General features: G+C 38.3%; 2 protein-coding genes and 2 long non-coding RNA genes across 7 annotated transcripts in view; 3 read left to right on the plus strand and 1 right to left on the minus strand.

Annotated features, from left to right (window-relative positions):
- Positions 1 to 57: 57 nt before the first annotated feature.
- On the minus strand, positions 58 to 5,581 carry LOC129753204 (uncharacterized). Its single transcript, XM_055749003.1, has 2 exons — positions 173 to 5,581; positions 58 to 111 (listed from the first exon to the last, which is right to left on the minus strand). Exons 1-2 carry the CDS (start codon positions 5,579 to 5,581, stop codon positions 58 to 60), a joined length of 5,463 nt encoding a protein of 1,820 aa, XP_055604978.1.
- A 1,773-nt stretch (positions 5,582 to 7,354) lies between these two features.
- Positions 7,355 to 7,978, plus strand: LOC129751481 (uncharacterized). Its single transcript, XR_008738718.1, has 3 exons — positions 7,355 to 7,480; positions 7,545 to 7,729; positions 7,810 to 7,978. It is a non-coding gene; the product is annotated as an uncharacterized LOC129751481 (long non-coding RNA).
- A 9,820-nt stretch (positions 7,979 to 17,798) lies between these two features.
- On the plus strand, positions 17,799 to 21,104 carry LOC129751479 (uncharacterized). Of its 3 annotated transcripts, none has more exons than XR_008738716.1 (7): positions 17,799 to 18,399; positions 18,488 to 18,783; positions 18,874 to 19,122; positions 19,183 to 19,574; positions 19,911 to 20,120; positions 20,528 to 20,712; positions 20,820 to 21,104. It is a non-coding gene; the product is annotated as an uncharacterized LOC129751479 (long non-coding RNA). The 3 variants fall into 3 exon arrangements; XR_008738715.1 differs by having other exon boundaries at positions 17,799 to 18,302; positions 18,364 to 18,399; positions 18,488 to 19,122; XR_008738714.1 differs by having other exon boundaries at positions 18,488 to 19,122.
- A 1,806-nt stretch (positions 21,105 to 22,910) lies between these two features.
- The window catches only part of LOC129751466 (nuclear protein localization protein 4 homolog), an 88,392-nt gene continuing 88,118 nt past the window's right edge, over positions 22,911 to 23,184 (plus strand). For both annotated transcript variants that reach the window (XM_055747001.1, XM_055747002.1), the window contains exon 1: positions 22,911 to 23,123. In XM_055747001.1, the coding sequence (XP_055602976.1) occupies positions 23,100 to 23,123 (24 nt within the window). In that variant the 5' untranslated portion in view covers positions 22,911 to 23,099. The remainder of the gene's footprint in view (positions 23,124 to 23,184) is intronic.

A 23,184-nucleotide genomic window follows, 5' to 3' on the forward strand; every position in this document is an offset into this window, starting at 1 on the left:
ACAAAAAATGGTTGGGTGTCAAAGATTCCTGGTCAGCTGTTTCCAAGGGGAGGTGTGTCAACGGCCTGGAGTTGACGATGGATTCCGCTTCACAAAGAACAGTGACGAAGACTTCGTCGGTAGGAGAACGTGATTCATGTAATGCATTCATTGCCACTTTCACCGTGCGTACCATCCTCTCCCACGCACCGCCCATGTGCGGAGAGGAAGGGGGATTGAATAGCCATTCGGTTTCCGCGTTCGTGAATGTCGAAGCTAACCCTTGATTCAGCATTTTTATTTCGTTCCGGAGCTCGCGACTCGCGCCGACAAAGTTTGTGCCATTGTCGCTGAACACCTTCAGTGGGGGTCCACGGCGTGCGATGAATCGGCGTATAGCAAGCTTACAGGCTTCAGTTGACAATGACGTGACCGCTTCCAGGTGCACCGCTCTCACCACCAGGCAGGTGAACAAGGCCACCCACCTTTTGACGTTGGATCGCCCAATCTTGATCGAATATGGACCGAAGTAATCGATGCCTACCACGGAAAACGGCCTTCCTCCTGGTGTCACTCGTTCTTCCGGAAGAGGCGCCATTCGTGGTGCTTCCGGTTTCGCCTTGTATACCTTGCACCAACAGCATCCTTTCGCCACCCGACGTACAACGGCTCTAAGTTCGGAAATGTAGAACTTTTGCCGCAACTCGTTCACAACGGTCTCACCGTAACTATGCGCATATTTTCTGTGGTACCAATCTACTAGCAACTCCGTCACACGATGACCTTTGGGCAAAATGATGGGGTACTTGGCATCAAACGCGGCAAACGGCGAATACTCGGTTCTACTCTGCATTCTAACTATTCCCGTTTCGTCTACAAACGGCGACAGCTTACGAAGAGGACTGGTTTTCCCTAGCTTGCAGCTTAAGTTTTTGGGATCCGATTTGAGTTTTTCCAATATGATGATTTCATCCGGGTACGCCTCACTTTGAGCAAGACGCCATAGAGCTCTTTCAGCGTACTGGAAGTCAATCTGACTCAGTTCGCCTACCGTAGTTGCTTGTTTCACCTGGCCAGTTTTTCTTACGTGATTCCTCCAACTGAACATGAACGACACGGTCCTCAAAAGACGTTCCCACTTGGAAAACTTTCCTAAATCGTACAACAGGTCCATCACTTCTCGATGCGCATGTACTGGTCGCAGTTCCTCGACGATCTCAACTGGCTTAACCATCTTCTGTGGCCATTCCGTTTCGGCAAGGTACAGGAACTCTGGCCCGATGAACCACCTACTATCCGATTTCAAACAGGGACCTTTTCCCCATTTTGTCGCCTCGTCCGCTACGTTTTCTTTGGTAGGGACCCAGCGCCACTCATCAACGTTGGTCAGTTCTTGGATTTCACCCACTCGAAACGCCACGTACGGCCGGTACTTCATGGCATCCGACTTGATCCATGACAATACTGTGCTGGAATCGCTCCAAAAGAACTTTTGCTTGATTGGAATAGAGTGTCCTTGGGCAATTGATTTAGACAATCGGCTACCGATTACTGCTGCTTCCAGCTCCAAGCGGGGCATTGATAACGGCTTTAATGGAGCCACTCTAGCCTTGGAAGATACTAAAATACATCGAGGCTGTCCACAGTCAACTATCCGGAAGTATGCCACAGCTGAATACGCGTTCTCTCCTGCATCAACAAATACGTGCATCTGCAACGTTTGATAACTATCTTTCGCATAATTAGGGAAGTAGCAACGTGGGATTCTAACTACATCCATCTCTCGGAACACATCTAACCATCTCGTCCATAGTGATTCGATCTCCGGTGGAACTGGATCATCCCAGCCCACAGAGTTTCTCCACAACGCTTGGATCAACACCTTGGCCTGTATCAACAAATGCGCAAGTAAGCCTAAAGGGTCAAAAAGACTCATGACGAATTTCAATATCATTCTTTTCGAGAGAACTACTTTTCCGGCAATCAATTGTTGCAAATCATCCCGTAGCAGAACTCTGTAGCCGAACTGATCGCTGTCTGGGTACCAAGTCATACCAAGTACGCGTTCGCTTTGGTACACTGTATTGTCGCTAAATTGCTTCGGTTCCGTAACACATTCTTGTCCAAGTTGGGAGAGAACTTGACTCGAATTCGATAGAAAATTCCTTAACTCCATACCTGCTGACGAGTGTATCATACGAACCGTTTGGGTAAGTTCAACGACTTCTTCCAGGGTGTCCCTGCTATCCGCATAGTCGTCCACATAGTGGCCCTCGATTATGGCCTTGACTGCTTCCGGATACTGCTCCTCCCATCGTTTAGCATTCCAATTCTTTACGTGCTGTGCCGAGCAGGGTGAGCACGTAGCACCGAACGTGGCCACGTCCATCACGTACACTTCTGGTTGCGAATTCGGTTCCTCGGACCACAAAAATCTTTGCGCTTGCTGATCCTCCCGTCGAATTTTCACCTGGTGGTACATTTCTCGAATGTCCCCAGTAACACACACTTGTCTTTGCCGGAAACGGTACAAAACAGTCGGCAACGCAGTTAACATGTCCGGACCTTTCAGGAGCATATCATTCAAACAAACGTTTCCGGATTTCGCTGCCGCATCCCAGACGATGCGCAGTTTCCCGGGTTTCTTAGGGTTGGTGACCACGCTAATTGGGAGATACCATGTTCTGTAGGGGTCTGACTCATTTAGCTCCTGTTCGCTAGCTTTATGAGCGTACCCTTTGGCCAAGTAGTCTTGTATTTGCTTATTCACCTTCACACGTAACTCGGGATCCTTACTCAATTTTCGCTGCAGACATTGATTCCGCCTTTCAGCCATACCACGGCTCGGAGGAAAGCTAAACTTTTCGTAGCGCCAGAGTAGGCCCGTTTCGTAATGCCCGTCTTCACGAAGACGAGTGGTTCTGTTCAAAATATCCACGGCTCGTCGATCGTTTCCTGATTGCGCGACTGGGGTCGCCGAGATGCCCAGGCGTTCAACAGCGAAAAATCCTTTCACGAGATCGTGCAAATCAGCCTCATTTTTATCCTCTGGACACTCAGCGATGTGCAAAGACGGAGAAACCTTCAGTTCTTGCGAACACTTGCTGGAACCACTAACGTTGCCACAAATCGTCCATCCTATTCTGGATTTCAACGCCACCGGCTCGTGTGCTTGACCTTCACGTCTGTTTACTGGTACTGCAGCCTTGAAATTGTCCAGTCCAATCAATATTTTCGGGATTGCGTCCTGGTAACTATCCACTGGCAGTTTTCCCAAATAGGGATATCGTCGAACCAAATAATCATAGCAAAGCGATTGCACCGGCAGGTCGAGTTTTTCAACCGTGCGTACGCCTTGAAGTGGTACACGCTTTTCACTGCGCAATCCAGAAATCTCCAGATTCACTTTTCTTGAGCTGTTTTCACGCCGAGTCACGTTCGCTGTCCAGATCATACAGAGCGGAAGATGAACACCATCAATACCCAGCCGATCCGCCACGGATTGTTCCAAAAGCGTCGTCGACGAGCCATCGTCGAGGAAGGCGAATGTATGCAGTTTGACTGCTCCGTTGTACAAAATAACCGGCACAATTCGAAAAAGTGTAGATGATTTCATCTGCTGATGAAATGCAATCGTCGCTGAAGAGCTCTCCTTCGGTTGGCCTGGGTGTAGTAGGGTATGGTGTTCCAGATCGCAACCAACGATCTCACACCTCCGTTTCGATTTACAAATCCACTTCCCATGTGGAATCAGGCATTTGTGACACAACTTGTGCTCAGACACTAGCTTCCAACGATCGGGGACGATTAACGCTTTATAGTCCAGGCAGTCTCGAATTCGATGCGTAGTACTACGGCAGGCAAAACACGGTTTTGATTCGTTCTGCGGCCGAGGTTGTTCCTTTTTGGTGAAACGATCATAACGTGCCTCCTGCGGTTGAACATGAGTGTGGATGAAGGCCGTGTCTCGATCTTTCTTTTCCGGTTTCGTTGATCTATTCGAAGGAGCTTCATACGTGAACGTAACATCGTTGGCAGCCGAGACAAGAACCGAAATGTAGTCGCAAAAAACTTCCAAATCCACTTTATCCATTCTTCTCATGTACAAAGACCAGTCAAGACGATAATTTGCTGGAAGCTTTTGCACAAGCTCGTGCATCAGGCTGGGGTTGGTCAGATGTGACCGTAGATTCGCAGACCTCATATGGCCCACCAGGTTCTGAACCGCTACACCAAAATTGATAAGTGTCTCCAGCCGATCGGGTTTAGGTGCGGGCGTGCTTCTGACTTTCTGCAGCAAGGCTTGTACTAGTCGTTCCGGGTTTCCAAATAAATTCTCCAACATCGACATCACCAGTGGAACCGACGCAGGTTCGTATAAATTACTCCGAACCGCGTCGAGTGCGCTTCCCTTCAGCGACTTCTGCAACCGCAGTAGATTCTCCGAATCCGAAAAGCCACAAACACTGGTCGAGTTCCGATAGCTGGAAATAAACTGCGACCAATCCTCGGGATTGCCATTGAAAACTGGTAACTCCTTATAACCCACTTGCCTGGCCGCTAGCTGACGTTGGAATCTATTCCAGTTCCCGTCGTGTTCTCCTGCTCCTTGGTCGTTGTTCGTCGGATGCTGATATCTCGGTTGATATTCCATCGGTTGATTGTGAGCCATCGACGTAATCGGATGGGCAACAGGGAACGGCATGGCATTCACTGGCGGGGGCATTGGTTCCCATCGTTGATTGTAGCCGGTGGGAATGTTCGGTTGTTTGACTTTGGTCCCAATGGTTGGCAAACTCGATACTATCGGAGCTCCCGTACAATATGACACCATGGGAAAAGCCGGATAGTTGTTTCCCGTCACTACTGGTTGCTGGAGTGTGGATGTCAATTGTGGGACAAAGGAATTTGGTGGCAAAGACTGTGAATATGCAGGGAACTGCAAAGCTTCGGCACTAGCGGGGTTCACTTGCGTCGTTGGCAACATACCTGGCCTATTCTTCTTCACTGCTCCAGTGTAAACGGTGTTGTTCGTTGAAGTGACTGCTGGCAGCTGGGTCCCAGCTTGTTTACCCATACCTGCATTGATGCCAGATGGTGCTTGGGTTGTTTCTGCCACTGCCGTACCCATCTGCAGAACCGGATTTTGGTATAACCACTGCTGTACCTTACTGTCGGTGCTTTTCAAGCTTCTCCTACTCCGAACACTCACATCACCGTCTTCAGCCGCAGCTTCTTGTGCCAGCAAAGCATATTTTTTGGCGACGTTACTTAGCTGCACTTTTTCTTTTTCGGCCAGTATTTGCATTTGCACGTCCTTTTCCTCATCCAGCTTTCTCATCCGAAGAGTAAGACGTGAAGCTGACGACGTCCCGGACTTACTCGAACGAGAGGACGGTCCTCGTTTAGCTGCAGCGCTACAATCCGCGCACGTCCATGGGTGATCCTTTATTGATGAGTCCACTCCGACGCACGAAAAATGTCCCCACCTGGAACACACGTCACAGGCCACCATGGTCTGCTCTTCGTCAGGTTTCGAGCACATCATGCAATTATGTTGCATCTCATTGTTTTCATCGTTTGCGATTCGATTGCAGGACATTTTGCTCCTCCCGAATCCGAATGATGAAATTTCTTTATAGTTTGTTGCCGCCAAAAAAGTAAAACCACCGTTCCGTTAGCGATAGTTTTATTATGCTATAAAGCTGTAAAAGCGATGTAATGTTTAGATACATTTTTTATAATAAAGAAGTTTCTGTACTCACAAATTTCAGTGGCAACTTAAGATTCTTGGCGAACAACAACTAATTTAGCGTGAGGTGGTTTGCTCCTATTCTTGCTACCCTAGAATCATAAACGCTATATTTAACAAGAGGAGATTATTTTTAGCAAGTCGTAACTTACAATTGGTTCAATTTCTGTAATTTACAGCTTCTGTAAAACAACGTGATATTGCCAACACGCAACGTAACCTAGAATCGTAAAAAGAGGCTCATACAAGATTCCCTAACAGCTCATTTTGTGGTACTTACGATTTTGTTCGTAACAATCACGGTGAATCAAATCGTTATTAGAAAAAGCAATTCACGATACAATTAACTGCAATTTAAAACTGTAAATTTATCTCCGGCTGAACCACGTTGAAACTAGCTAGCAATTTCCGTCTTTCCTCACTAAACTGACAATTTTCTACTTTATGCTTCTCTTCCTCTGTTCTATTTCCTCTTCTTATTCTTCTCTCTTTCCACCTTCTACACGCTCAACTTCCAAAACCTTATCCATGGTTAAATCCGTGGCAACATCAATCGTTCCTCGAACCGCCTTATCACCCGTGATACAGTGAAATTTGCGATTCCCAAAGTTTTAGCGATGGAACGATGCGAGAGATCCTTGTTTTCGTGATGAATGCGCAAGATTTGATCACGCACGAGCTGTCCAAGCAACCAAAAGTCTCATGAAACAGGTACAAAAACGCCTACTCAGCCCCATCATTGATATGAAGTACGTTCTATGCAGCTCAAAATTTAAGTTCTTATTGATACTTTCAAGTTCCCAAACAAGTCTTAATGATCTTCTATTCAGCTTTCAGCGGCCTCTTTATTCAGCTTCCAAAAAATCGCAAAATGAGCATAAAAAATCTATCTCTATCTCTATCTCAACTGAACCGTTGGCTTTGATTCATATCGCCTTCTCTAGATTATTTATACTGTGTTCTGTACCGGTGCCGCCATGATGCCACGCGCTGGATTCCAAACTCTACAAATTGCTCAATTGCTTCTTTTCTATATTTCCTACATATATCGCATCAGAATGGTCACTCAATTACTAAATTACATATTGAAAAAAAACTTGCCCGGCTTGGGGATCAAACTCCGACCTTCGTGGTGAGAATCGAACACGCTACCACAAGACCACGCCTAGATGTTGTTCTAACTGAAACTAAAACTCGAAGTGGTGATTTGGATTTGAAAGCACATCAATGCACTTTTTGTGACTTATCAAATCCCGTTTTGAGCACTTTTGTGCCCTTTATGTGACTTACCAAATCCCGTATTGAGCACTTTTGTGCCCTTTATGTGACTTAAGTCCCTTATAACGTACATAATAATCACTTTTGCAACTTTCAAGTTCATTAATGAGTACATAAAGTTCACTTAAGGGAATTGGGCAGTTGATTCTCTTAGTCAGCCAATATGTAACTTTAAATCAAATATAATAAAAACCAATATACCTCACTTCCCAAAAAAATGAGAGACACGCCATGCGCGCCAACATGTGGAGAAAGTTCTAACTAACCGTAGAAAAACAAACAAAAATAACCGAAGTTGCCACAGGCATAAATTTTTCAGAACAAAACAAAATATAGGAATCACAGTAATCAAACAGTTGTTGTCAACATTTTTTTCTTCGTTGTTGTTTAAGGTGCGTTGTTTTGAAGAATTTGTCGGATTTGTGTTAAGCTCGGGTTCAACAATATTATTTCCGGATAAGGATACTGGTGGTCAGTTTTCTTATTGTTCATCTAAACACCTTTATTGCGTTTTATTGTCTGCTTGATTTTTTAGGTTTTCTGAACACCGATCATTTTGGAATCCATTTTTTTCCTGAATGAGAAGCTAACCATTTTAAGGAAGCCTCCCCCCCCCCGAGAACAAACGTAAAAAATCTGGGTGATGGCTGTGAAAAGAATTCTAGTTCATATTCCCAGAACGAATTCCAAAAACAAACGGCGTGAAAGACGCCCTGTCACGTACGATTCCTTGAGCTGGCAAGAAAACCAGAACTGAAAAATTATTGGCTCATTTTTAAAAACAAATATTACAATTTTAGCTGGCAAAATTTTCGGTTTGAAAACACCCCCTCGTCAGTGAACAGTTGACTTGTGCTGCTTGCCGTCCCGTTAAATCATGAAAGAATAAATTATACGAAGAGCATGTTACATGCAACACCCATTTTAGGTTTTGATGGTGTCCGTGTGAGAGTTTTACTTCTTCTCGATAGCCGGGTTTTAGATGCTTTTGCTATTGTTGGTATTCGCTACTTCTAAGATGACAAAATTTCATTAAAAACAACGTATATCCTCAAGAATATTGTACTCCAATAAAACCGAAAAACCTTAAACTTGAATTTCATACTAAATCTGTTAGCCTAGATTTGATATTCAGAAAAATGCAATAAATGGTGCACAGTCTGGGATTTTGGAAAAACTTAATGGCTTGATGGGACTTTGATAGTTGAAAGTTTAAATTAATTTGTTTTATTTTCATTAAGGTACGTTTAAAAAAAAAGGCCTTCCGTTAGTACTAGAGAATGCCAATTTTGTTTCCTCCAGATGTTGGGCACTCTTCGACTGTCCGGAAGTAACTTAAAGTCTCTTGGAGGTTTTTGACCAGCATTTGCAGCATTTATTTATTTACCTTTCTGCATTCGAAAATAGTATCTGCAATCTTCATAGAATGCTTCAAAGTCATCGAAATTTGAAAAGTTGAAAAGTAGTTTTGTTCCTCGGGGAAAACATCACCAATTCCTGGATTGGACTATCCGGTTCAAATAACCCGGGGTGGGTGAGACATTCATTCGAACAGGATTATGAGCAATTGGATGCAACGGAAACAGGTACAGATAGATGGATTTGTAGACATCTGCGGAATTATAACATAATTTTCATAAATCATATCCAGAATATTCTTAATTGTAACTGCTTACCTGTTTAAAACGAAGTCTTTCAAGACCAAACATTAGATTCATATAGCCGTAGTATTCATCGTTATTTTTTATTGATAACATTGTTGACAAAAAAGAATAACTGATAAAAACAAATCAAGAAATTTCTCGACGAAACACGCCAACTTGACTCTTTTAGTAAGAACTTTCTCCTGAAGGTGGTGTTGAAGTGTATGTCCTTGCTGGACTGTATGAAGCATGCTGAGAGTTACCTATGTTGATTATAATATGTTTGTTTAAATGCTTTCATTCAAGTAAATATGTGACTTTTGGTTGCTTGGGTGTTCTTTTGACTCCATTTCCATGAGTTTTGATCACAAGACTTTAAAACTTGCAGGATGCAAACAATGCACTATAAACTAAATCCACCCAAATTTTCATTAAACTATACCCAACGGTTTAAAAGTTAGAACAATTACATAGTTTGGCAATTTCATCGTGGACACCCTTCATGTTTTAACAACTGTTTTTGTAAGATTTTGGCGTCCTGAATACGAATCATTTGTCAAATTATGGTGATATGGCGTGTGGGGAAAAAAATGAAATTAACGATTTTGAATAAAACTTTTTTCCCAGTAGGGGAGATAAGGCCATAACGAGCACTCGGAACATAGTAAGCACAATTGATAGGGGCACGAAGTTCACTAAATTATAGAGCCACGGCTTAACTAGTTAACATCTGACGATTTAGCCTATTGGTTAGGTGTCGGAGAGGTAATCAAAAGACTCGAGTTCGGTTCCTGGTCGAGGTGATTTTTTTTTATGAAGCAAGTCAAGCTGTAGGTTAATTCCGTTGACTTCATCGAGTTGAATTCGCTGCTAGATTCTACGGCAGAAAATGCTCATCGTGCCCCAATTAATGTTGCTTGTACTGCCCCAGTGGGGGGTTTCATTATGCCCTTCAGTGCTTTCCCAAGCAACCAGAATTCCCTTAAAAAGGTTCCATAGAAGCTTAATCAGCTCTCGTTTGTGTCTGAAGAGAATGCTAATCAGCCCAAAATTTAAGTTCTTAAAGCTACTTTCAAGTTCGTTTAGGGGGCTGTAGAGAACGCTATTCAGCTCCTAAGAGAATGTCAAGAAACTTCTACGCGCCGAAAAAAAAAATCCAATTGACAGATTGCTCTGACAACCACTTGTCAGATTGCTAGGTTGCCGGTCTATCATGGTCTATCTCATTGATTTTAATTGTATTGTTTTGATTACAAAAGCTGCTTACACGCCTAGAGAATTGAACCGCTGCTCTCTAGGTTGCAATGAGATCACCAGCCTCTCGACCAATCCAGCAATAGCTAATTGCCACTGTAATGATAAGTATTTAAACTTAATGTCATTTGAGATGATTGAGTGGGTTGGTCAACAGAAGGTACCTTATTTCTTTCAAAGGACTTTCAGTACACAATATGAATCATAACAAAAATTCGCATCATCAAAAATTTATTCGAATATCTTATTTAACATTTATAAGAAAAATTCGAAAAAATCTTGAATTCCATTTGTAAATATCAGTACAGATATAAACAAAAAAAATACCATGACAAGAAATTGACAGACATTTTTGACATGTCGCTTAGAATTCCCATATAGGTTCTTTAAAACACCTTCAAGTATCTTAATGGTGCGCTTTAGAATGTTACGCGAACGTTATCGACCTTCTTGAATAACATTTTTGACATGTCGCTTAGAATTCCCATATAGGTTCTTTAAAACACCTTCAAGTATCTTAATGGTGCGCTTTAGAATGTTACGCGAACGTTATCGACCTTCTTGAAAAACATTTTTGACATGTCGCTTAGAATTCCCATATAGGTTCTTTAAAACACCTTCAAGTATCTTAATGGTGCGCTTTAGAATGTTACGCGAACGTTATCGACCTTCTTGAAAAACATTTTTGACATGTCGCTTAGATTTCCCATATAGGTTCTTTAAAACGCCTCCAAGTATCTTAATGGTGCGTTTTGGAATGTAACGCGAACGCTATCGACCTTCTTGAAAGAAGTTCCATTAAAAGCGCTTAGAAGCTCCGTTATCGATAGTTTAACCTTTCAAAGGGCGATGGAAGTTCCTGAGTAACTTTTACGCGACAAGAGTCACCTGAGGTTCCCGTAATACATTTTTTCAGCCAAATGTGAACTTCGGAGTTCGGAGTTAAGTAAAAACGCGACTTTTGGTTGCTTGGGTTATTTTCAGCTTTTTGGCAAAAAATTTTAAGAAGTATTTTAAAATGTTTTTATCAACTTTTTCAAGTTTTAGCTCGTTAGGAAATAGACTTTTTTAGTGTCCAAATAGTTTTTTTCTATGGTTGAAATAGTACTCTTCTTAAGGTGGCCATTATGCCCTTAACCTCCCCTATTTTTGTATTTCTCTTTTGTTTATTTATAAAGGATTTAAACCAGCTTGGTCATTCTTCCTCTAATCTCCTCTATTCAAAATTACTTGCAGTCTTCGAGTAAGTTGATCATTGAATTAAAATCTTTAACTAACAAATCTTTGTTATGTTCTGCAGTTTAGTTTAAAAAAAAGTGAACAAATTGATGAAATGAATATGAGCATATTTTCCAAAGTTATCTCGAAAACAAGAGCTGTTAGAAAAAAAATGCATATTTGGAATCAGCTCAAAATTAGCTCTAAATTCTTAATTACCTCGGAAAAATGTAAATTTAGTTGCTTTGTGTAATCTGCGGTTATCAACATCCATTTTCAATTAACAATGAAACTCCCGCGAAGGCGAGACATCCTTTTATTTTATGAATAAGCTAGTGCACTTCTTTGGCAAAGCTTTAAAACATTACAAATATTTTGAAAATAAAGGTTTCACTCAATTTTCAAGATTCCCGAAGATCGCGGGTTATTTTGATTTCTGAAACAAAAGTTATTGAAGTTTTCTTTTCGTTATTATTCGTTATTCGTTAGTTTTAAGATTTATGGGACACCAAATTGACGTAGTCAGAAAAAATATTGATTTAACCAGTTATTTTTTAAATTTATAAAAACATGCCTTTTTCACCCTACTACACAGAAAAAAAATGTTGACTATCACGAGTCACTGAAAACTTCAACCTTTAAAATAAATCACCTGTAATTAACAAATCCTGTAATTTAAAATTTTTTCCTTGAAAGTTAACGAAGATTAATTTATTATTACAGCAAATGTCCTGTAAAAAAGTTGTACACTAAAAATTAAATGTCACGTAATCATGTTTTCGACCTGTAAAATTACGGTAAATGTCCTGCTCCTTTTTGTTACAGGACATTTGCGTAATTTTACAGGAAATAATTTTTGCTGTGTAAGAAAAAAGAGTAAGTGCAACAAACTTTGTTTTAAATGATAAATCAAATGAAAACGTTTGAAAATTTATTGTTTTTGATATATTTGTGATGTCATAACGCATAACGCACCAATTGCAGTAATTTTTGGTTTTGTTAAAATTAAATTTTACATTTTTTTTCTGTCAAAAATGTTTTTAAAGAAAAAGTATAAGGGTGCTGCATACATTTAGGGGTGAAAATACTGCATAAAATTCTACTAGCTGCAATCATAAAAATATAATGTTTGGATGGAAGAAATTAACAAACGCGTGATACAAAACAATCTTAATCCAGCATATGGAAACAAGATTTAAAAGGTGAGTTTGTAATCTGATTTTTTGACTTTGATTTCTCAGTTACAATCTTTCAATTGTCACTTAATCAACAATCCTGGTTTGTTTTATTTTATGCAGCGTTCGATGTACATTTTGTTTCCATGCGAAAAATTCAGAGTTCAACCGAAATGTGGATTCATTATTCAAAATCTTAGATAATGAATTTTAAAATCTTATTGTGAAATAAATAGCAAATTTTGTCAACTGCATTTATGTAAAATGTATTTTAGATTCATTAATCATGCATATAACTTTTGGTCATCTCAGGAAATTGATATGAAGCTTAATATCCGATTAAAAAATAAATATTTTTAAAATAAGTTTATATTTGTGAGGGGTCATAAGCACGTTTTTCTACCATTTTGTAAAATGAGTTTTTTTTATTAGATTTTTTTACTTATTCAATTTCTCTCATTTGTTGAACATGCCTAACGTACATCCAGAAAAAAAATGAAAAAACACGATGCTTTTGGCAATCTTGGCAGCACTTGCAATTATTCGCTGGAGATTCGCGGAGTTTAACTGAACAAAACTCTCACCCTGAATTAAATACTGGAAAAGGAAAAATGATAAAAATGCAGCGTTTCCATAATTTGAAAATTAGTTTATGGAAAATTGAATTATTCGAAAAAAAAATTAAATTCTTCTTTTGTGTCTTACGTTACACGCAGAGAAAACTTGGATTTTGAAACAAAACAAAACTGACTTAGATTCAAAACACTCAGTTTTTTTAATCAAACTCCTGTTTTCTTTGAATCAATGAATTCTCGTTCTGATTCAAATGAATAATTTTTGAAAGAAAGAATTAATTTTTTGAACCGAATAATTTTGGAATTTGATTTTAAACAAATTCTTTGATTCAAAAGACATTTTTTCAATTGCATATGTCTTTTAAAACAAAGTAAATTTTCTTTCAACCAAAGAAAAATGTTTTCAACAGAAAGGAATAATTTCTTTAAGTTAAAACTTCAAACTTAGAAGATAATTTGGATTGAGCAAGTACCGAATTTCGAATTAAGTTTCGCCGGTCGTGTTAAAAATCAAAACTATATAGTGAATCAGAGATAGCTATTTAGGAGGATTCAGGATGAGGAATGCATACCATGGTAAGTGCGTGTTAATCCATTAGTCAAAAAGTGAATATTTAAGATTTTATATAAACTTTTACATTGTTACAGGACCACGGCTGATTCCGCCCAAAATCCAGCGGTCTGATTATCTTCGGGCCGATCTTCAGCGGCAATCACCAGTTGGATGACCGGAGTTGCTTCCGGAAGTTTATTGAGCGGTCCAAGAAGAATGCCCTCAGGCCAATATTTAGGACCGGTTAATTCCATTATAGTGAACCAGTGTTTGTGTTAAGTTTGTAATAAAAATTAATTTAAGATGTAAATTGTTTCTTTTTATTGTTCAAAATTCCTAATTGGAACTTCTGAACAACAGAAAATATTTTTTCCAATTGGAATAAAAGGAAAATATTGCAATGAACCAATGCTTTTAAATCTAAATCTAAATTTCATTGTAGCAAACGAAAACAACTTTGCATCAAATGAAACTGTTTTTTGTTTCAAAGCATTAAGATTTTGACTCAAAGATTTTTCAAAAGAAAAATTCTTTGAAACAAAGGAAAATGTCCTTGAACCAATGGAATTTTTATTTATCCCAAAATCAAAGGAAAAAATCCTTTGTTTTTGCGGCACTTTCCTTTGAAATAAAAAATCTTTTTTCTGCGTGTAAGACATTTGAAATTTGTTTTGAAAATATTTAACTCTGATTTTTTTTACTCGTAATCTTTGGAATTCCGAACCAAGTGAAAACAAATTTACAATTTGGAATGCATGCATTATTTTTTTAGCCAGCCCATAGTGCGTTGAATATTATATTTCAAATGTAGGCTTGCACCATGTTTCTACAGTTGAAAATAGTGAAAGTTAGTCGCATTCAAGAAATTTCGAATTCTCGCATTGGCAATTGGCCAAGGGGCTGAAAGAGAAGAAAATTTCCGAACTAACATTTCAGTACCGCACTGACGTTTTGGTTCCAAAATTCCATTGAAATCAAAGGGGAACTGACGTTCTGGTTCCAAAAAGTCAGTACGGTCGGTTTGTATGTGATTTGACAGTTGCATCAGTCCTTTGCAATAGTCCTATTTGCCGCTGGTAGTGTACGTGATCCCAAGCAACATTTTAAACTCATAATAGTTTTATAAAAAATATAGGTTGTTGTATAAGGGATCTATAAAGTCTTATTTGCTTTGTAACGTAATTTATTAAGATCTCTATATAAATGCCCTTAAAGATAGTTTTAAAACCACTATACAATCTTTTTATAGAACTCCTGACAAATTTTGCGTTGGTTTTATAACCAGTAATTTTTTTGGTTTAGTAGAGCACTACAAAGCAATTATTAAACCTCTCTAGAAAACCAAAAACTCGAGGTTTTGAAAACTGCTATAAAGCAATTTCAAAACCTTGCTATAAAATCTAACTTAAACGTCAAAAATAAAATAAAAACATCATGTGTCAACAATCAGCTGTGACTTGTTATGTAAACATTCGAAATTTTCGTGCTTGCCGCTCTGCCGTTGGTCCAGCTTAATTTTCCGGAGAACATGGCAATTCTAATGGGAGCCCTTTACCCTAAAGAGGCTCCTATAGGCTACTAAATGAGCACAAAACAACTTCATCGAGACTTGCCCAAAATCTGCCGGATGTCACTCCGTCTCCAACAACTTCATCGGGTGCCGTCAATGCTCATCTTCAAAAATTAATCAATTGATCACTTAAGGCGGACAAATCATTTTATTAAGTGTTCATCAAGCTAACCTTTCGATTTACCTTTCGACGTATTCTTGAAAACAGTGACACTTCTTACCAAAAACATACATTATATTCAACAAGAGAGGAAAAAAAGGTTTCCTAATTCATATTAGTGTCACAAATAAACTCTTGTTATAATTTTCACATTACACTTTTATTTCACAACTATAACCATATTGCTTCTAGCGAAAAATCATCCCGTTATATGCTGCGATTTCATGCTGCAGTTGGATGGAATCCGGTAATCATTCCTGTAATGAACCATTCTTAAGTTCCGCAGTCAGCTTCCGAGTATTTCGCACCAGTAGATCCTACCTTGAGGTGAAAACTTCCAGCTTCCGAGGTTTCGTGTTATGTTTTCAGCTTAGTGTTTTCCCACCTGGTTTTAGCATTCCGGGGGACGTTTTTTCTTCGTAACAAAGGATGACATTCTGTTCCGGATACAATTCAGTGGAAAACCCTGTAAAATTTAAAAAATATGTTACTGTACATGCAATATATCAAACATAATTACCTATATCAAAAATTATTACCTCGCAATTGAGAAACATTCCTGCAACTTTTGTGCTATGGTCCAGACCAATCCCTGTCCGAAAACCTTCTACGGAACACTAAACCGTAGGATAAGATATTCGAAGCTTTGAATTACGAGGTTTTTTTTAGGAAAAATGGTACCGCAATAGTGTTTGATCGTCTTGTTTATTTTGATTGTTTTGTTTTCTTTTTTGTCGTACCGTCAAGCACTGGAATAAGAACCCTTATAAAGATCCGTGAAAAGATCGTTTGGTTCTATAAGGCGCCAAACTGTTTTTAAGAAGAACATTTGTACTTGAAATTACATTTATCAAGAATAGTTGGATTCATAATAGGTTTCTTCAAGTCAAAGAGAGGAATCGCCATTTTTCATTCAATAATGAAAATTTAAATTAATTTCTCATCGAATATTGTAATGAAAAGCATTATTTATCATTAATTGCGGCTAGCTAAGCTATTAAAATTGAATAATTCATCAAACTTTGGCATGGCCAACAAGAATAAAATGGCTGAAATAAATTTTCATTATCTATTATTCCAAAAAATATTTCATAAAAACTTTTATTTTAGAAAATAGCAGGGGCGCGCGGTTTATACATCAGTTTTTCGAAAAAATAATCGATAAAATTAAAAGCGCAACATATTTATCCATAATGTATCCAAAACAATCGATTGTGATATCAAGAATATTTATAATGGCTTATTTTTTAGGTTTGGTTGAAAAAAATAATCGTTCAATCAGGCAAGATTATTTTACTTAAATTAATTCCATTTCAAAACTATTTTCAGGATAAAAAAATTGAGAACCTTTTGTTCAGTGCAAAATAATAATCTGATTATCTTGAGCCAACCTTGAGTAAAACTCTTTTAAGCCCATATGGTTGTATAAGGGTCTTAGGATGGGCACTTCAGAACCTCCTGTAGGTGGGCCTTTTTACTCTTATAGGTGTTATATAAATGTTTTAATGGGGTTTATATAACTAAACATTGTTTTATAACGAAGTTTTGAAGTGCACTTCCAGATTTTTATAAAACTTAAATTGTTACTTGGGGATATTATACTGATTGCTTCACCAACACTTTTCAGATTTGGGACAATTAACCTCAAAAACGACCATGTGCGTCGACCGGCTATCCGCTTTTTGTACCGAGAGTTTTTGAGGTTAATTGTCCCGTCTCATCTGTACACGCTCAGCAAGTGTGCGTAAGAAATGTCAAAAACAACTCTATTGGCACTCGATGTGATGACACCAACCCCCTGGCAACTTGACGTTTCCCATACAAATCGCGTGTGCCAGTTTTTTCTGGTTCTCTGGTTCTGTCGAATCGAAAATCAAGCGACTTAACATGTCGGAAGGGCGCATATTGAAATATATTCTCATTCAATTGATTCAACAAATGAAAAAATGATTCGAATTCAAAAATTTTAGCTCAGTTATATGTAAAAACGATCTGTTTTCAAAGTTTAGTCGATGCAAACGACTCACAGACGTAAATCTGTGTGTCATTTATTAAGTCTAAAACTTCTGGACTGATCAAAATAATCCACAGATATTCGGCAGTATTTTTGGAACAAGTATCCCTTCCACCGAAACTTTTGTGGACAATTGTTCGCGAAGGTGGTCCAGAGTTCTCCAGCAAGAATAAATCCAATTTGAGCTTAAGCTGCAAAACGTTTATTGATCATGATTTGCGTTAATGTTTCATATGATAGAACTTACAATTTAGTCTCCTTCTAATTTTTACTTCCACGAACAGATCGCACCAATGAATTAAATACAAAGTGAGCTAGAATCAACAGTGATATAAACGTGTTTCTAAATATTGATTACAATTGCAAATTGTTTCTTGACACTTATGTCTTACTAATCAGCGTCGCGACGCCTCTTCACATCTGTCAACCAGCAGTCATTCGAAGTCTGTATGTGGTTCGTCCGAGGGACTTCGTAGCGCGCATCAACAATCGTACACAATAAATGTAAAACAAATCATTACCACAACAATCATCGATTGATTTTCATAAACTGCGATACATTTGAAAATTTTAGAATGGCAAGACTTTCACATTATAGCAGAACATTTCCTATTTTATGGAAAACTGTTCCTACACAGTAAACGAAAATTACCGAGTTCGGTAATTTATTTTACAGAACCAGTTCTGTAATTCGAAAAATTTCGGTAATTGATCAGTTTGACATCTTATTTTTACCGAGTTCGGTGAATCGATTCTTGATTTTACGAAGCTCGTTTATTTTGTGTAAACAAATCGGTTTGTCATCATTGTTCGGTAAAAAAACGCCGAAAAAATCTGTAAAACAATCCTGCCGTCATGTGCCGCTGTCAAAACCAACGTCAAACCTCGTCTCACTCTCACAGCCGTGATAAACTATTGCATCTCGCTTCCGCCAAAGAAAAGCAACAAATATCTGTCCAGCCGGCCAGCCATCTCGTTTTTTCATTTTCTTTTTCAAGAACGCGAGCGGGATGTCTAGCATCAAGCTGTCGTTGGAGCAGTTGCGAGCAAAAACAAAACGTGTATTGCAATTGTGAAAACTACAACGTAAATTTCTGGCAGTACTAATTGTTTTCAACTTAATGTTGTTTTGTAAGTATAGCCATTGCAATTTTTCGTACCCATGTATTCAATCAGACCATAATTTTTCCAGCTTCCATTATCATACGGGAACACCGAAAACCAGCAAGTAAGTAATTTCAAAGTTAATAAATTAATTAATAATTTACAAGTCAGCCTCATAAACTTTTTTTCTGGTTCACCCGTCAATAAATCAGAAATCTAAAGACTGACGATGGAACAAAAAATCAAGTGGAAAAATACCTGGTTTCATTCACAGAAAGCTAGTGTTTACAGTTCCGTTCTATCGTATCTCGAAATCACGAGCATCCGGAATAAATGCTCTACAAATTCTTGTTTTCTTCGACTTGGCTGTCAGCATCCTGTTCATGTTATCGTTTGCTTCCTCCAATGAGGAGCCACCTGGAACTAAGGGAACTAAATGTGATTTCTAGTAGTGTGACAAGGAATTTAGATATGCAAATCCGAACCGATCTGATTTGTGGAAGTTGTGGTAGTAACTCTTGTGTTTAAATTAAAATGCAATAATTATGATTTAAATGTGTCGTTCTCCAAATGATTACCACTGTTTTCCCACTACCAGTGTCTTTCCCCAGCTACAACCCGCGGTTCTGAAGTTTCCGAATCAGCACCAGAAATCGGGGGTTATTCTGCGACTCGAGTGACGTGACTTTCGAAATTTCATATCGTTTTGCTGATCTCATGACATGAGTCATGACACTCGAGTCGCAGAATAATCCCCATCATTCCAGCAGGCCGTCATTAGCGAGCTCGATAATAGTTCACCTTCTTCAAATCTAACCCTCGTTTACACTTTGTACCTTTGTGCCAGGTGAGTTGGTGTTTGAAAAACTAATCCAATGTGTTTTTATATTTGTTTTTTTTTTTGCAGGTACCTTGCCTTCACCCACTATACTGTCCCGATTTATACTCCAACCGAGCATGCTAAAATTAACAGTTTTCCTCTTTCACATAATAAATCTGATCCAGAACGTCGTTCAGAAGCAGATGCCAAAATCCTGTTCTTGTGGGTGTCCAATAGATCCGAGTTTCTGCACATTTCACACAACTTTGGCTTTTAGCGTCCAGGCGCTGAAAGTTCTCGCCGAGAGAGCTCTGACGGCGAAATTTAATATCGATTTCCAGGTCAAACTGTCCCAAACGCAGTCGTAACACGTATCACGATTCCGCCGCTGGACTGGTACTTTCCGTGCTCGAATCGGTTATGGCCATGCTGCGAAGGTATCGGGCCAACGCTGCCCTCACTGATTGTGTGTATTTACGGTAAGTTGATTTTTTTCTTAAACAGAATTAGGAACAAATCTTTGAAACTAATTAACGCTAGAATAATTACTAATTAGGATTTTCCAAATTTAAGTATTTATATACACTATATTAAAACGAGAAAGCCAAAATGTTTTCCGGGTTTCCGGGGCCAAAATGTTGAATATGGGTAATCTTTATAATTTTTTTATAGTTCCGACTGATATTCTGCTTTATCTAAAAGTTGCTAGTGCCTAATTATATTTCTTTGAAATTTGAAACAAAGTCAATCTCGGTTTTCAAGACACAAATTAATTTTTCATTTCGTGTACTTATCGTTTCTCATTCACATTTCAGAGCGGTGAATTGTACCTGCGTATTAACTTCGGGAAGATAATTGTTGACAACACCACAATGCAGCTGGTTAGCAACACGAATCAGTTTGTCGTGATGGTTGCCCCTAATTTGTACGGAAACATAATCGACAATATCGCTCCAGGTTTAGTTGGTGGTACTGGTGTTGTTGGTGGAGCTTTCTACACGACCGAGCATGCCGTTTTTGAAAAGGTAAGTGGAGAAGACTAAGTAAAATTTGGATTTTTTTTCCAAATCAAATCGCTTAAACGGGTACGTGCAAAATTAATTTTACACAAGTTAGCCGAACAAATCTTCGCCCCATTCAACGAGATAGGTGCCAGCTCAGTTTTTTTTTCAAGAATGCGGTTTCTTTTCGTCATCATTTTTTTAATAGCAATTTATTAAAAACTCCTTTGCTGATGCGACGAAAGTTAGCTGATAACTTTTGAAGATTTGCTAGAGCATATTAAAGTTAAACTCCGTTGTCACTTGTTCTTGTGTATCTTATTTTTTATTTTTTGCGCATTTATTCCTCGAAACAAATTAAGTGTATTTGAATAAGTTCTAATAAATGTTGTTCGTATGTAAGATATCCAAAACATTCTTTTCTCTTACAGGAAGAACATCACGCTTTCGCCAAGGGCCTGATGATTTTACAAACCGTCCAGAAGGTGCTGAAATGGGATAGGGTTCGCGTTAACCCCCTGGGCGGCCAATCGACCATCAAAGACTTAACCCAGGCTGTTACCGACAATTTGCGATAAGCGAAAATATAATTTAAGTTTTTGATGTTCAATTGTATGTATGTATAAATTTCACGGTTACTATAACTTTTGTTTTTGTTAAAATATTTTATTCGATTGATAATTTTTGATGAGTGGTAAATCATTTCCAATCTTACTTTTTCAGGTTGGCACATTCATCACCTCTCTACCAAATGTGATAGGATGTTGGAGGCTGAAATCATCAAATGCCAAAAGCCAGTGTTCACCGTGATAAGAAATTTAGTTGACCCTGACATCCCATCAACCACCAAATATCGAAAAATTTCAAATGCTATGCGAAAAAATCAACCAACCATTACTTAAGCAATTGCTATCTGTAATTAAATATAAATCTGTAATTAAACATAATATTATTGATATTCTTGAAATTCTTTTAATACTTGTGAATCAAGTTGTGATGTTGTGAAAATGTATTTAAAAAATATAACTTTTAATCTTTTTTTCTATTCACTACTTGTTCATTAACGGCCTTTTACCTTTACTAGTTTTTTTGTGCCGAGTGTATTCATTTTAATAGGTTAGAAGGGTGGGGCCGTAATAGTCGCAGAATCTCAACAATTAGTAATATTTTAACAAGAGAGGGGAGGGGGTTATAGAGCAGTTTCCTTTGATATCAGTGATTAAAACGTTATAATAATCTCAAAATAATAAGAGTTCAACCGACTTCATGAATAAAAGAAAGTGTTTATTCATAAACATAACCTCTTAAGTTTAGTTGTTTCATATAAACTCACAGTGGTTTTAATCAGAATTTTTGTTGTTATTACTGAAATGCCTGCCAAATTTTCGGAAAACTGTAAAATGTTCGGTTATGTTAACCAGTTTATCGGACTTGTCGGTAAAAGTTATGTTCTTTTATTAAGAACAATTCAAGATTATGAAAATTTAGACGGATACTATTTACAAAAAATCAAAAGCGAGTAGAATTGAATTTAGAAGCATTTCCATCACATCAACGAACATTCGTTCTTAGTGCAAGCTGCACTTGCTGGGAGAACTACACTTTTTCAACTACATTGGGGTAGGGCGATCAGCACCGCTTAAAAAAAAGGTGCTAAACAAATCGATGACGTGTGTTGAAATGCTTCTGAATAAAATTTGTATCGACTGTTCATTTCTTTTAACTTTCTATCCGTGTCTAATTTTAATAAACTTGAAATGCTCTTGCTTGAAAAACATAACTTTAACCGATAAAACCAATAAATTGGTTAATATAACCGAAAATTTTATAGTTTTCGGCGCTTCGGTAATAATTACGGAAGTTTCGGTAAAAACTACCGTGTCTTCGGTAAAAACTACAGATTTTTCGGTAAAAATTACAGGTTTTTCGGAAAATTTTACCATATATTCGGTAAATATTACCGAGCATTTTCACTTCATTCGGTAAAACTTACCGATATTTCGGTAAAATATGCCGTTTGTTCGGTAAATATTACCGAACTTTTAAACCTTTTCGGTGAAAAAATTACGGTATTTCGGTAATATTCACAGATATTTTGATAAAAATTACAGGTATTTCGGTAAAAATTTCAGGAATTTCGGTTATGGTTTTAGGTATTTCGGTAATAATTACAGGTTGTTCGGTTTATATAACCGAGCTTTTATAGTTTTTTGGTTAAAAATGACCGACCTTTCGGTAATAAATAAAGACATTTCGGTTCAACAATACCGGTTGTTCGTTAATATAACGAGCTGTCATGTAAACAACTGTCAATATTTTGACAGATGATCAGCCGAGTTTTGGTTAATTTTTACCGAAAAAGATCCGTAAAATTTGACAGCTGTCACTTCTCGGCCATGAAAAAATTACCGAACAGTTTAACGATCTCCACATGTTAGGATTTCGGTAAAAAAATTACCGAACTCGGTAATTTTCGTTTACTGTGTATACAATAAATAAACAGGTAGATTATTGAATGTGTATAATAATTTTGGTTGAATCTTTTTTTCATTCATTCGAAAGTTATGAATTTGCCTGATTCGCACCACTTTTGATAATGTGCCCTTTCCAAACGCATGGCTCGAAAAGTATGTAAACAAGCAGTACACATGCGACATCTGCGATTTTGAATCAGGCACACGAAACTCGCCAGAACTGTCAAGTTGCCAGGGGGTTGGATGACACAGAATTGCAATCAACTTCGTACATTTCTTCCCGATAATTTCGTTCAGTGTTTCATTTTTTGTCGCTCAATTTCGCTGACCGTCTGCGTTAACGTCAGTTTGATTTCGGGTCGGTGCAAAACAGTGAAGTGTAATTTTTTCGGGAAGTAATTTTGTCTTTGTTGACTGTCGACGATTTACTACCGGATCGGATATTCGGTACCGGGATTAACTTACATAAGCCGTGCGTCGGTCGGAATTGAAATAACGCCGGAACTCTCGTTTGTTGTACGCTAGCAGAATGTCCAAAAGTAGCAGCTCCATCGTAAGTAGCATTTATCTTGGATTTTTGTTCGGTCTTTGGAAGAGGGGAGGAAACGACGGTG

This window comes from Uranotaenia lowii, chromosome 3, assembly GCF_029784155.1.
Source record: "Uranotaenia lowii strain MFRU-FL chromosome 3, ASM2978415v1, whole genome shotgun sequence".
Lineage (NCBI taxonomy): Eukaryota > Metazoa > Arthropoda > Insecta > Diptera > Culicidae > Uranotaenia > Uranotaenia lowii.

Coding starts and splice junctions, on each gene's coding strand:
- LOC129753204 (XM_055749003.1), bottom strand. CDS start 5,581: ATGTCCTGCAATCGAATCGCAAACGATGAAAACAATGAGATGCAACAT. Junction 112..172: donor GCGGTGCGTGGGAGAGGATG/GTACGCACGGTG, acceptor CTACCGACGAAG/TCTTCGTCACTGTTCTTTGT.